Source organism: Eschscholzia californica, unplaced genomic scaffold, assembly GCF_041429995.1.
Source record: "Eschscholzia californica isolate CP2 unplaced genomic scaffold, dmEscCali1.0.p SCAF_3, whole genome shotgun sequence".
Lineage (NCBI taxonomy): Eukaryota > Viridiplantae > Streptophyta > Magnoliopsida > Ranunculales > Papaveraceae > Eschscholzia > Eschscholzia californica.
Window position 1 is genome coordinate 56,628,163 of NW_028238420.1, and position 13,001 is coordinate 56,641,163.

General features: G+C 36.8%; 2 protein-coding genes across 6 annotated transcripts; both read right to left on the reverse strand.

Moving 5' to 3' along the window:
- Positions 1-956: 956 nt before the first annotated feature.
- LOC147552214 (glutamate receptor 3.4-like) lies at positions 957-6,590 on the reverse strand. 4 transcript variants are annotated; one of them, XR_015238401.1, is made up of 8 exons: positions 6,177-6,590; positions 5,453-5,785; positions 3,748-5,096; positions 3,362-3,639; positions 2,957-2,988; positions 2,824-2,855; positions 2,443-2,729; positions 957-1,600 (listed from the first exon to the last, which is right to left on the reverse strand). XR_015238401.1 is itself a non-coding variant. In XM_086671276.1 (7 exons), exons 2-7 carry the CDS (start codon positions 5,766-5,768, stop codon positions 1,190-1,192), a joined length of 2,799 nt encoding a protein of 932 aa, XP_086527402.1. In that variant the 5' UTR covers positions 5,769-5,785; positions 6,177-6,590; the 3' UTR covers positions 957-1,189. The 4 variants fall into 4 exon arrangements, 3 of the variants coding, with proteins under 3 accessions (XP_086527402.1, XP_086527404.1, XP_086527403.1); XM_086671276.1 differs by having other exon boundaries at positions 2,443-2,855; XM_086671278.1 differs by having other exon boundaries at positions 2,443-2,855; positions 3,748-5,124; positions 6,177-6,422.
- A 424-nt stretch (positions 6,591-7,014) lies between these two features.
- LOC147552215 (glutamate receptor 3.4-like) lies at positions 7,015-12,797 on the reverse strand. 2 transcript variants are annotated; one of them, XM_086671274.1, is made up of 7 exons: positions 12,543-12,797; positions 11,512-11,870; positions 9,733-11,081; positions 9,351-9,628; positions 8,877-8,908; positions 8,364-8,773; positions 7,015-7,522 (listed from the first exon to the last, which is right to left on the reverse strand). In XM_086671274.1, exons 2-7 carry the CDS (start codon positions 11,846-11,848, stop codon positions 7,073-7,075), a joined length of 2,856 nt encoding a protein of 951 aa, XP_086527400.1. In that variant the 5' UTR covers positions 11,849-11,870; positions 12,543-12,797; the 3' UTR covers positions 7,015-7,072. The 2 variants fall into 2 exon arrangements, with proteins under 2 accessions (XP_086527400.1, XP_086527401.1); XM_086671275.1 differs by having other exon boundaries at positions 9,733-10,556; positions 12,543-12,776.
- Positions 12,798-13,001: the final 204 nt, after the last annotated feature.

The window sequence follows — 13,001 nt, forward strand, 5'->3', positions numbered from 1 at the left end:
TCGCGTTTCATTTATGTAATGTTCTTAAACTACTGTTCGGGTAAGCAGTTGGGGGCAGGATCCGCTCGGGATCAGACGTGGTTTTATACTATTCCTGGCACTTGGGATGGGGTAAAAAGGTTCGGTTCTTTGAAATCAGCAGTTACTAGCCTGGAACAGCTACCTGGATAGACTCGTCTGTGATTACCATTTGATTCTACTGTACATATAAGGTCTGTCTTTCTAATTTAGAGCTTGAAGATTCCTGGGTTTGTCTCTGTCTTTCTAATTTAGAGCTTGAAGATTCCTGGGTTTGTCTCTGTCTTTCTAATTTAGAGCTTGAAGATTCCTGGGTTTGTCCCATTGTAGATTCGAGTTAATCTCGTTGACAAAGAACGATATGGGGTTTCTGACCTGGTGTTCAATTTGTTGTGTCATTGTCTACCAGAGAACCTGACCGAGGGCCATAATGTTTACACGAGCCAAGGAGAGGGGTAGGTGTGAAACCAATCGGTATGCCATTTTTGCAAATAAGCCTCATAGTTGCAAATAAGCCTCATAGTTGAAAAACACCTATAATATACTATCTTTTCGAGTCGATTTCTCATCCACTTCAGGAGATAGAGTTCCACATATTGAAATTCTCATAAAACCGTAACGAAAACTACCAAATTCTACTTATAGAATCCCTGATTTCGTTGGTATTGAGTGATATAAGTTTTCTAGAGGGAGAGAGAGATAAAAAAAACCTTGATGAAGTCATCGTGATTTTCCAAAACTACAATGACAATCAGAAATCTAGTTCCATAACCACAATTAAAACAGAAAACTTGGTTCCGTCCGTGCTGAATGATACAAGATAGTTAGCTTTTAAGATTTTGGGAGGTAGGGTCGTTTTGGAATGAATAAAAGAATGAAGTCCTTAACTGTTAATTAATTATAATTTAGGGATGTTTTAAAATAAAAGGGCTTCAGAGTAGAAGAACTAACTTTTTAGTCCCAAATAACAAACCCTAGCATCAAAGGCACCTTCAAAGTAATATATCAGTACAAGAAAAAGTGGGATTTAGTCTAAAGGGAGACAATGCCTTAACCACTCAGCTAAATAGGCATCCACTTTTATATACAAAACTATCTCCTTTAACAAAAAAAAAATATACAAAACTATCTATCAATTTAGCTAAATAGGCATCCGCTTAATTAGGTTATTTCATCCAATTTCATTTGAGTGTTGTTCACTATCACTTGTCATTTTCTTTAGTTTGTTATTTGTTTCATTTTCCTTTTTATCCACGAAATCAATCAAGTTCATGAAGCTAGATGAACGGCTAGGGTGCCGTGTAGTTATGCGCCAATTTTCTACTTCACCCCCTCCGGTGTACGTCCGGTACTGCCATAGTATTTTACCGAAGAATACAAGAAGAGCAAGGATACATGATATGCCACAGATCAAGAAGAGTCCCCAAAAGCTTTTGAGTGAGAGTCTTGAATCAACTTCTTCAGTCAAACACCCAGTATCGGGTAACCATTTGTCCATGATCCTTTGTAGCTCACCGTTTTCGGAGAGATGAACGATTTCCTTCGAGAGGTCAACTGCAAGTGGTGAGTCCTTCGGCAATGCCTGTTAACACAAGAGGAAGTATGTTATACGAGGAACGTAGAAGCTTATTTTGAGGATGACATTGGATATTTAACATGTTTTGTAATGATGTCACAAATTCTGTCAACAACATGAAACCTATGATAAACGATAGATGTTGGAAACATTCTTGGTAATGAGGCCCGTTGGATACATCACGTTCGACCCAAGTCATAGAATATATTCCTGCAGTGAGATAGAATATGAAAAGTCGGATTTCATGAGGGGACGGAGAGGGTCAAAATCATTCTAGGGATGTTAAGTTAAAGTATATGTATTTAGAGGGACGAGAGTAGGATTTTGATTATTTAATGGTTCTATCGGTAGCAGTGTTGATTTTGTGAGAATAATCCCATATATAGACCAAGAATATAATATTTAGGATCTCTCCACTCACTACAAATTGGTTTTGTCAAACGTCTACAAGCTTAACATGGTATTAGAGCTAGGGCCACACATGATAGGTAGACTCAATAGTCACACGAGAAAGTCGAGTTATGCTCAACCAATGCCACACATGAGAGGGTGTATGAGAAAGTCTCACATGGACAGGGGTATTCTCATTACCAACAATCTAGGATCTCTTTCCTCAATGCTAATTAGTTATGAGTTTTGGATGTCACAAAAGTAAAAAATCCAGAGTTTTCAAGCTTCTAATGTAAAAGTTAACGTGAGTTTATAAATTGATGGTATCCGAGGGTAGATGACAATTCATCACAGATCCATCTTGTTGTTCATAAGTTCTTTATGCATTCTGTAGTTCTAATTCTATTCAATATTCTACACAAAATGGAAAGAGACGTGGGGTAGTTTTTGGTACTTACAAATCCCCATCCGCTTAATTTGGTGAACTCCTGTCCGACAATCTTGAACTTGCACTTGGCGCCGGCCAAGAAGAGCTTGACGTAAGGAAGTTCATCTACAATAGCAGCGACTCCACCAGCATCTGACCCTAGATGAAGGGCATTAGTATATTCTTCTTCATTTTTTAAACTTTTAATCCTCGACTCGGGTATATTGAGCTCTTCAATCAGATAACGCCTTGCAAATGACCCGTCCTGGATTCCAATTGAGTCTTTACTCAAGATCAAGCTATTGATTCCATCAATACCTGATGAGAGTTGTTGGACAGTGAGGATGGAGGTCAAACTAGCCGTGTAACTTGAATTGATAATTAATACCACAAAGAGCCATATAAGCAATACCAAACGTCCAAGAGTACTTAAGGTGTTTTCTCCTGCAATGGGTCAAAAAGCCCAATGGACATTAGCATCAAGACCTGAAGCACAATGAGGAGAATTCACCCAACAAAACTGTAAGAGAGGAGGTTTTACTCACGGTGCAAGAAGAACATTGTTGATAAACTAAACCTACAAGAAGTTGAATAAAATAATTAGATGACAAGAACAAAATGTCAAAAATCCTGACAGATAAAAGTATTGACGCACCAAAGGCGTCGAGGGGCAATAGGAACACATTTCCTATTATAACGAAGCATCATATAATTTACATATGCACTAAGCCTTTTGGGTGGGCTCAGCGTCTAGGTTAATTCAATAGGGTACCTGGGGTGGTCTAGAACTCTAGGGCAAACCCCACACTGAGGAAAAACCCAGTATCATATGAAACTGGGTCGGATGGGCTTTGGTAGCACCTAAATCAGGGGCAATAGATGTAAATGTACATGATTTAAACATGCCAAAGTGTACCGGGTGGGTCTCGTGCAAAGTATGAGATACTAACCAAAAAACTGTAGCGAGTTGCTGGCACGGTGGGCCACGGAAATCAGTGTTAACCCGATGCTCAAGGACCCAGACAACAACTCCCACTAGCAGAAAGAAACATCCCATAACTAACCACATTTGATATGAAAATGGCTTCGCAAAAGCCCAAGCAGTTGAGTCCAGCTTCTTTACTGGAACAACCACAACAAGGCCAGATCCGGCATAAGGCTGAGTAAAATCTGCAATTCTTGTTCTATTTGTTGTAATAGAAATGTCCCCAACAGCTGCATCAAATATCTGAAAAATGCGGAAGAGAAATATCTCAGTACCAGAACAGATAAAAAAAAGATTTAGGTGTCAAATATCTATTTGAACCGTTTGCAAATTCAAAAGCAAAATACTCACATTATCAGCAACCATTTGAACTAGATCAGTATAACTAGGATTTCTCAAACCGTCACCAAACAGTATATATGTGTGGTTGACTGCATAAGGCAACAAGCTAACTGCAGCATCAAACACATCAATACAGAATCCCTTTACGACATTTGGGGCGATTTCTCTCCCAACAAATTCCTTATAACTAACTCTATTAGGAACCCCAATTCTTAGAGACTTCCCATTGTTAGGAAACACCCACCCACGTGGCTGTTTCGTTGTTTGACCAGGCCATATTACACTATAAAGTTTCTGACCACTCGAAGAAGTATTTGGAGGTTTCTGGTATAAAATTTCTGGAGCAACAACTGAGAGACCCGAATAGTTTGACCAATATCCGATCCTGCGAGATCCAGAACCACCAATATTGATAACATCATATGCTGGATGAATCAAGTTCTTCTCCAAGTCATATTGAAACTGACCAGTTAAACCTTTAAATCTTGTCGTCTTCAATTTGTGGAGTAAGCTCGGGCCTCCTTCAAATACTCGTAATGCTTCTAAGAAGTGTCGAACGCTTCCGTTAGTGTCGTGCTTTTGGGGATTGGTAGAGAAAGATATACTTCCTCCTTCATTCAAGAATTTATCAATAGCCCGAGCAACTAACCAAACAGAATCATAAGCATAAAATGCATATGAATTCAAGCTTGAACTAGCTTCTCTGTTCTGTCTCATGTTGTTCCATCGAGACATAAAATCGTTTCTAATATCTGAATCTGCAGTATGATGGCGAAGTGCAACTACCCCTTGTACGAGATTCATTGTCTCGAGGCCCACGGGCATGGATGAATCTAAAAAAGACGGAAGCCAATCAGTTGCAATCCAGACATAACCACTGCTCATCATGCCGAGCAACTTTGCAACAGAAAAAACTGTTAGTCCAGAATCAGGAGTTACATGTACGACATAAACTCGAGCTTCCATTGAATTTACATTAACGAGCAAATCACTAATCGTGTTTCTGGTAGCCCCAGGACTAAAGGCAGCTCTATAAGAGATCTTGAATTGTTTCTTTGCTAATGCATCACCTAGAGCAGATATACCGCTTCTTCCGTAGTTATTATCTACGTAAATGGCAATCACCTCTCTCCATTTATAGTAATAGACTAAATCAGCGACAGCTTGCATCTGAAAGTAGTCACTTTGTGTCGTGCGCAGAAAATAAGGGTATTGTAATGCAGAAAGAGTAGGATCAGTAGACCCAAACGATACAAGCGGGACATGAAGTTCGTTAACAACATGGGAAATAACATGAGCTATTCCTGATGATATTGGACCAATTATTGCAACAAGATCTTTCTCCATGGCTTGTAAAGCTGTACAAGGAAGCCAATTGTCAAAACCCTAAATGAAATACAATTGTTTCAGTGTCAACCTATTTGTTCTTATGATTCCCTAATTATCGTTTTTTAACCAAGATAGATATTAGTTCATCATTGAGTAATAATTTAAAGTCTAAATGAAACGATATAAACTCATGATGTCTCATTTGTCCCTAGAGGGATTTAATATTTTAGAATCTCCTTTTCCTCGTGACATACAACAATGTTTTAGAACTGATTTTATTTACTTTATCGTACAAATTCAAAGCTCTAGGAAGACTTCAAACTTAATAAACTCGATGAAGAATACAAATCTAACTTGTATGAGTGATAAATCCGAGAAAAGTTACCTTCTATTGTTCCAAGAAATTCATTGCAAACTGTATCTTGCATGATAATGTTTAGTTTTGTCCCCGACAGAATACTTCTATCAGAATTTACATCATCAACTGCAGCTAAAATTGCAGGTTTCGCCACTTTTCCAATGGTTGAATTAAATGTAAACAAAGCACCCACATTCACAAAACTCGGTCTCGATATAGAGCTACCATTAATGGGAACCAAAAGACAGAATAACACCAAAAGAAGTAGTCTTATAAAGTATAGATTGAATCTGGGCCAGATCATCAGTTGGAGTTCCATAATTGAAAAGATTGATAGTCTCATCAATTCTTGAGGTTAATCTGTGCTAACAAAACAGATATCAATTATCATTATGAATTTTTAATATATCAATCAAATCAATAAATCTAGTTCAATTTTGAATTGATCAAGAATTAGAACTAAAATGTGAACTACCCACTCCCAGACAACCTTATAATAGAGAAAAGAGAGTATGAAACTACACAAGGACAGTAATCTAAAACTAAGAAAGAGTTATTGAAACCATGAAGATAGGTCAGCAAAAGAAAATGGCATAAAGAACCATTATAATAACTCTGATTATCACTATTCTTCAACTCAAGTACAAAAAATCAAATATTTTTTTAGAGGAAATTAGCAAAAACTTAGGGTAAGAAGAAAGATAACATAAAAAAGTTGTGGGGAACCCATTGAAAAAGAAAGTTAACTAACCTTCATATAAACCTTGATAGAATAATTGAGGGTCCAATTGGCCAGAAAAACCCCAACCATCTATTTTTCAGCTTCAACACCTAAAGAGTGAGAAAGTATAAGAATTACAGACAGTAACAATGTTATCAAATCTTCTTGTTCTCCAGGTAAAGAACAAAACTCCCCAAAAAGAAATTTAGTTTTTTTTTTTTTTTTTGTTTCTTCTTTTGTCAAAATAATATCTACTTTTTTTTTGTTGAAGAAGGTAATATCTACTTTTAGGGTGAGGGGTTTAATAGGACTATAGGAGAGTATCTACTTTGGGTTATTTCAACAAACACAAAAAATCTAGTTTGGGTTTGATATGATTGAAAATGAAAGGCTCAAATTTAGTAATAGGATTGTATCTGAATTAGAACAAGTGCTATAGCCACTAAGCCACCCAAATTTGGGTGTCAGCCATTTAGATTTTTTTTTTTTTTTGGTAAAAAGTAGAGACCATAGATTAGTAATAGCTTGACATATCTATCTCTTTATTTTGACATAAAGTGATTCCTACCTACTCAATAGGCTTGTAGCGAGTCCAAGAAATGGCCGAAATATTTTGATTTATATATTTTTCAAAATTTTCCAAAATGAATTTAATTACTTTCTCTTAACATGGTAAAACAATTAAATTTTGGAATATTTTGATCTAAACGACCAAAATATTTTCATTTTCGAACCTACTCTTGAGTGAGTCTACCTACCACACTACTTCCACGTCAGGCATATACAAGAATCATCACAATTTGTGTCATATTGCATGAGCAATATTACTATCAAAGGAAGAAAGAAAGAAAGAAATATATCCAATATCTACATAAAGAAATTTTTGTTTTCATTGGACATGAATGAGTTTATTGTACAAACTTTCTTTAAGTAAGTGATGAAGATGGAACTTCATCAGAGTGTTGTTTAGTATCACTTGTTTTCTTTTTTAGTTTGTCCTTGATTTCATTTTCCTTTTTATCGACAAAATCAATCAAGTTCTTGAAGCTAGATGAACGGCTTGTACCTTGTGTAGGTAATCGAGAATTTTCGAGTTCAACATCTTCTACTTCATCCCCTGGGGCGTACCTACGAAACTGCCATAATACTCTACCAAAGAATACAAGAAGAGCAAGAACACATGATATACCACATATCAAGAAGAGTCCCCAGAAGCTTTTTAGTGAGAGTCTTGAATCAACTTCTTCAGTGGATTTCGTCGAACACCTAGTATCAGGTAACCATTTGTCGTGGATCTTTTGTAGATCACCGTTTTCGGAAAGTTGAAGTATTGCCGTTGAGAGGTCAACTGCAAGTGGGGAATCCTTCTGCAATGCCTGTTAACATGACAGAAAGCCTGTTAGGCAGAAAAAGAAGCTCAATTTTGAGGATGGCATTGGATATTTTAACGAGTTTTGTGATAATATCAAAAATTTGGTCAATGATAATTACTATGACATGAAAAAGCTATGATAAATGATAGATATTGGAATTACTCTAGGTGTCAAGGCCGATTGGGTACATTTGGTTCAACTTGAATCGTCAAATCGATTCATGCAGTAAGATAGAATATGAAGAGTCGAATTTCATGAGGTGTCAATAACATCTTAGGTTGTTATGTTAAAGAGCACATTGTTCTATGTTAGAAAAATAATATTAGGATTTGATTATTTAGGGCTTCTGTTGGTAGTCCATAGTAGTTTTAATTTTATGAGAATAGTCCCACATAGATCAAGGAAACACTTGTGACCAAGAATATAATAGTTTGGACGTTGTTCACAAACTTAACAAGGTATAAGAGCTAGGTCAACTCGACAACACGTAATAGATTCAACACCAGACAAGCCATAAAGACACTTGTTGGGCTCAAAAAATGCCATATGGGAGAGGGCGTGTGAGAACACTCTCATTACTAATGGGGCTTGAGATAGATGTCCACAAACTTAACATATTTAGCAACTTGCTACAGTTTGTAATTTAGAAGTTACTATGAGCCCATAAATCTACAAGAGGTTACCTATTAGTTTTATGGAGTTCAGAAAATTCCTTTAGTAATCATAATTTTAGCGATTTAGTGTTCCAAGGTAGTAATACAAGTTCTTTAAGCATTTTCTTTTGCTGTTTCTGTTCATATACTCAGCACAATAAAAAAGAGCAAGGGTAGTTTTTGGTACTTACAAATCCCCATCCGCTTTTAGTGAACTCCTGTCCAACAATCTTGAATTTGCACTTGGCGCTGGCCAAGAACAGCTCGACGTAAGGACGTTCATCCACAATAGCAGCAACTCCACCAGCATCCGGCCCTAGCTGAAGGGCATTAGTATATTCTTCTTTGTCTTTCAAAGTTTTAATCCTCGACTCGGGTATATTGAGCTCTTCAATCAGATAACTTTTTGCAAACGAACCGTCTTGGATTCCAATTGGGTCCTTAATTGAGATCAAGCTATCGATCCCTTCAATATGTGATGAGAGTTGTTGGACGGTGAGGATGGAGGTCAAACTAGCCGTGTAACTTGAATTAATAATTAACACTACGAAGAGCCATATGAGCAATACCAAACGTCCGAGAGTACTTAGGGTGTTCTCTCCTGCATAACGTCAAAAAAACGAATTAACATTAGCATCAAGATTCAAACCACATAGTAGAAATCATTCAACAAAACCGTACGAGAAGAGGTAATATTTACTCACTGTGAGAAAAAAACATTGTAGAGAAACTAAACCTGCAAGAAGTACAAAAAAGAGATGATTAGACAACACAATAAAAATATCAAAATGTTCACCAAAAGATGTATCAAGGCCCTGATATTGCATACGAGGACCTTCCGCCTTATACGGCAGCACGGTATAATCTACATATTTGCTAGGCTATTTGAACGGGCTCGCCACCTAGGCCAATCAGATAGGAAATATGGGGTGGTCTAGGCCCTCTAGGGCAACCCCGTACTGAGGAAAAACCCAATATCATGTGGAATTGGGCTTAATGGGCTTTGGTAGTGCATAAATCAGGGACAATGGTATTGGATGGTTGTTACATCACCAAAAAACTTATCTACTTAAATGAGAAGAATTTTGAGCATTCTCAGAAAGGAAATCTACATAATTTGGAAATAACGACAAAATAAATACCTCTGACGGGTCTTGTGTAGAGTTTGAAATACTAACCAGAACACTGTAACAAGTTGTTGTCTTGGCGGGCCGCGAAAATCAGTGTTAATCCGATGCTCAAGGAGCCAAACAACAACTCCAACGAACAGAAAGAAAGATCCCGTAACTATCCACATTTGATACGTAAATGGCTTTAGAAAAGCCCAAGCATTTGAGTCCACCTTCTTTACTGGAACAACCACAACAAGGCCAGATCCGGCATAAGGCTGAGTAAAATCTGCCATTCTTGTTCTATTTGTCGTAATAGCAATGTCCCCAATTGCTGCATCAAATTTCTGAAAATGTGGAAGAGAAAATTTTCAGTGTCAATACGGATCGAAACTATTCATGTGTCAATATCTATTTGAACCATTTGCAAAACCGAAAGCAAAATACTCACATTATCAGCAACCATTTGAACTAGATCAGTATAACTAGGATTTCTTGAACCGTCACCAAACAGTATATATGTGTGCGGAACTGCATAAGGCAACAAGTTAACTGCAGCCTCGAATACATCAATACAGAATCCCTTTACGACATTTGGGCCTCTTTCTCTCGCAACAAATTCCTTATAACTAAATCTATTAGGAACCCCAATTCTTAGAGGCTTCCCATTGTTAGGAAACACCCATCCACGTGGCTGTTTCGTTGTTTCACCAGGCCATATTACACTATAAAGTTTCTGACCACTCGAAGAAGTATTTGGAGGTTTCTGGTATAAAATTTCTGGAGCAACAACTGAGAGACCCGAATAGTTTGACCAATATCCGATCCTACGAGATCCAGAACCACCAATATTGATAACATCATATGCTGGATGAATCAAATTATTGTCCAAATCAAATTGGAATTGACCAGTTAGACCTTTAAAGTTTGTCGTGGCCAATTTCTGGAGTAAGCTCGGGCCTCCCTTAAAGACTCGTAATGCTTCTGAGAAGTGTAGTACACTTCCGTCTGTATCGTGCATCCGTGGATCGGTAGAGAAAGATATGCTTTCTCCTTCATTTAGGAGTTTGTCTATAGCTCGAGCAACTAACCAAACGGAGTCATAAGCATAAAACGCATAGGAATTCAAGCTTGAACTGGCATCTCCATCTCGTCTGAAGTTGTTCCATCGAGACATAAAACCCGTTTTAATATCAGAATCTGCAGTATGATGGCGAAGTGCAACTACCCCTTGTACAAGTTTCATTGTGTCGGGGCTCACAGGCTCGGACGAATCTAAAAAAGACGGAAGCCAATCAGTTGCTATCCAGACATAACCACTACTCATCATGCCGAGAAACTTTGCAACAGAAAAAACTGTTAATCCTGAATCAGGAGTTACATGTACGACATAAACCCGAGATTCCATTAAATTTACATTAACGAGCAAATCGTTGATTGTGTTTCTAGTGGCACCAGGACTAAAGGCAGCTTTGAAAGAGATCTTGGATCGTTTCTTTGCTAATGCATCACCAAGAGCAGATATACCACCTCTTCCATAGTCATTATCTATGTAAATGGCAATGACCTCTTTCCATCCATAGTGATCAACCAAGTCAGCAACAGCTTGCATCTGAAAGTAGTCACTTTGTGTTGTTCGGAGGAAATAAGGATATTGTAGGGCAGAAAGAGTAGGATCTGTTGACCCAAACGATAAAAGTGGCACATGAAGTTCATTAACAACATGGGAAATTACATGAGCTATTCCAGATGATACTGGACCAATTATTGCAACAAGATCTTTCTCCATGGCTTGCAAAGCTGTACAAAGAAGCAAGATATAAATGACCTAACATTTCTATTAATATTGATAGTAATATTCGTGTAACGAGATATAATTGTTTAAGGATCATAACCTCTTTGTTCTTATGATTCCCCAATGATTGTCTTTTGCTTAAAACACAAGACGTTAGTTCATAACTGATTGATAACATAAGGTCTTAATGAGACAAGATAAAGTTATGACGTCTCATTTTTCATCCTAGAGAGATTAAATCTTTTAGAAACTCCATCATTTCCTCTTGATATATGGAAATGTTTTAGAACTGATTTTGGGCTTTTAGTCCTACAGATACAAGGCACTCGTAAGGCCTCAAAATGGTTAAAATACATTGTTGGAAATAAATAACCTTTAAACTCGAGGAAGAATACGAATCTAACTTGTTAGAGTCATAAATCCCAGAATAGATACCTTCTATTGCTCCAAGAAATTCACTGCAAACTGTATCTTGCAAGATAATGTTCAGTTTTGTCCCCGAAAGAATACTTTTATCAGAATTTACATCATCAACTGCAGCTAAAATTGCAGGCTTTGCCACTTTTCCAATGGTTGAATTGAAAGTAAACAAAGCACCCACATTCACAAAACTCGGTCTCGATAAAGAGCTACCATTTGTAAACTGAGCTTTAATTTCTACTGGAACCAGCAGACAGAATAACACCAAAGGAAGCAGCCTTATAAAGTATAGATTGAATCTGGGCCAAATCATCAATTGGAGCTCCATAGTTGGAAAGATTGATAGTCTCATCTATTCTTGAGGTTCATGTGAGCTAGCAAATCAGATACAATTATCATTATGAATTTTAATATATTAAGCAAATCAGTAAATATAGTTCTCTCAAGAATCATCTTTAACTCTGCAATTTAAAGTACACTCCAAAATCACAAAACCATTGAAAGAGAGCATTGTAAAAATACAGATGAACAGTAACCTAGAACAAAAATGTGAACTACCCACCTCCAGAAAATCACAAAAAGAAGAACAGAGAGTTCTAAAACAATAGAAAATACAGATGAACAGCAATCTAGAACAACAAATTTGAAATACCCATTTCCAGAAAAAAAAACACAAAAAGAAGAAAATGGAGTATTGAAACAACACAGAAACATATGAACAGTACCCAATAACTAAAATTTGAACTACCCACTTCCAGAAACTACAAAATGAAGAAAGAGAGTACTGAAACAACACAAAAACAGTAATCTAGAAATGAGAAATTTAGTAACAAAAGAAAATAGCATAAATGAGCATTATAATAAGTTAATAACAAATGATTGTCAGTATCTCTCAACTCAAGTACAGATACTCAAATTTTTTTTTTACAAGGAAATCAGCAAAAGACTCAGGGAAGAAGAAAGATAATATAATAAAAAAAGAATTAATGAATAAACAAATAACAAGTCAAATTATAGTATAATGCAAGGAAAGTTTAACTAATAACCTTCATATAAACCCTGATTGAGTGATTGGGTATACTTTGTTCCAATTGCCTTGGGAAATCCCAACCATCTCTACTTGTGCTTCAATTTCAACTTCATATAGTGAGAGAAAGTATAAGAATGACAGACAGTGGGAATGTTATCAATTCTTGTTCTTTAGGTAAAGAATCAAACTCTCAAATTTTATTTTTCTTTTTGTCCAACACAAACATGTGTTTTGTGATTTTATCTACTTTGGGTTTAATTAAGGGTTAATTCTGTTTTAGCCCCCGATTTGTGACCAACTGGCCGTTTTGGCCCCGAATTGTGTCCGGCAGTTCGTTTTGACCTCAAAATATTCCTAAATGGCCCCAAATTTTTTCAACCTCCCAATTCTACCCCCATGGCATTTCTGTAATTTTTTTTTTTCTTTTTCTTTGTCCACCTCATCTAACAATTACCACATCACTCTGTCCACCTCA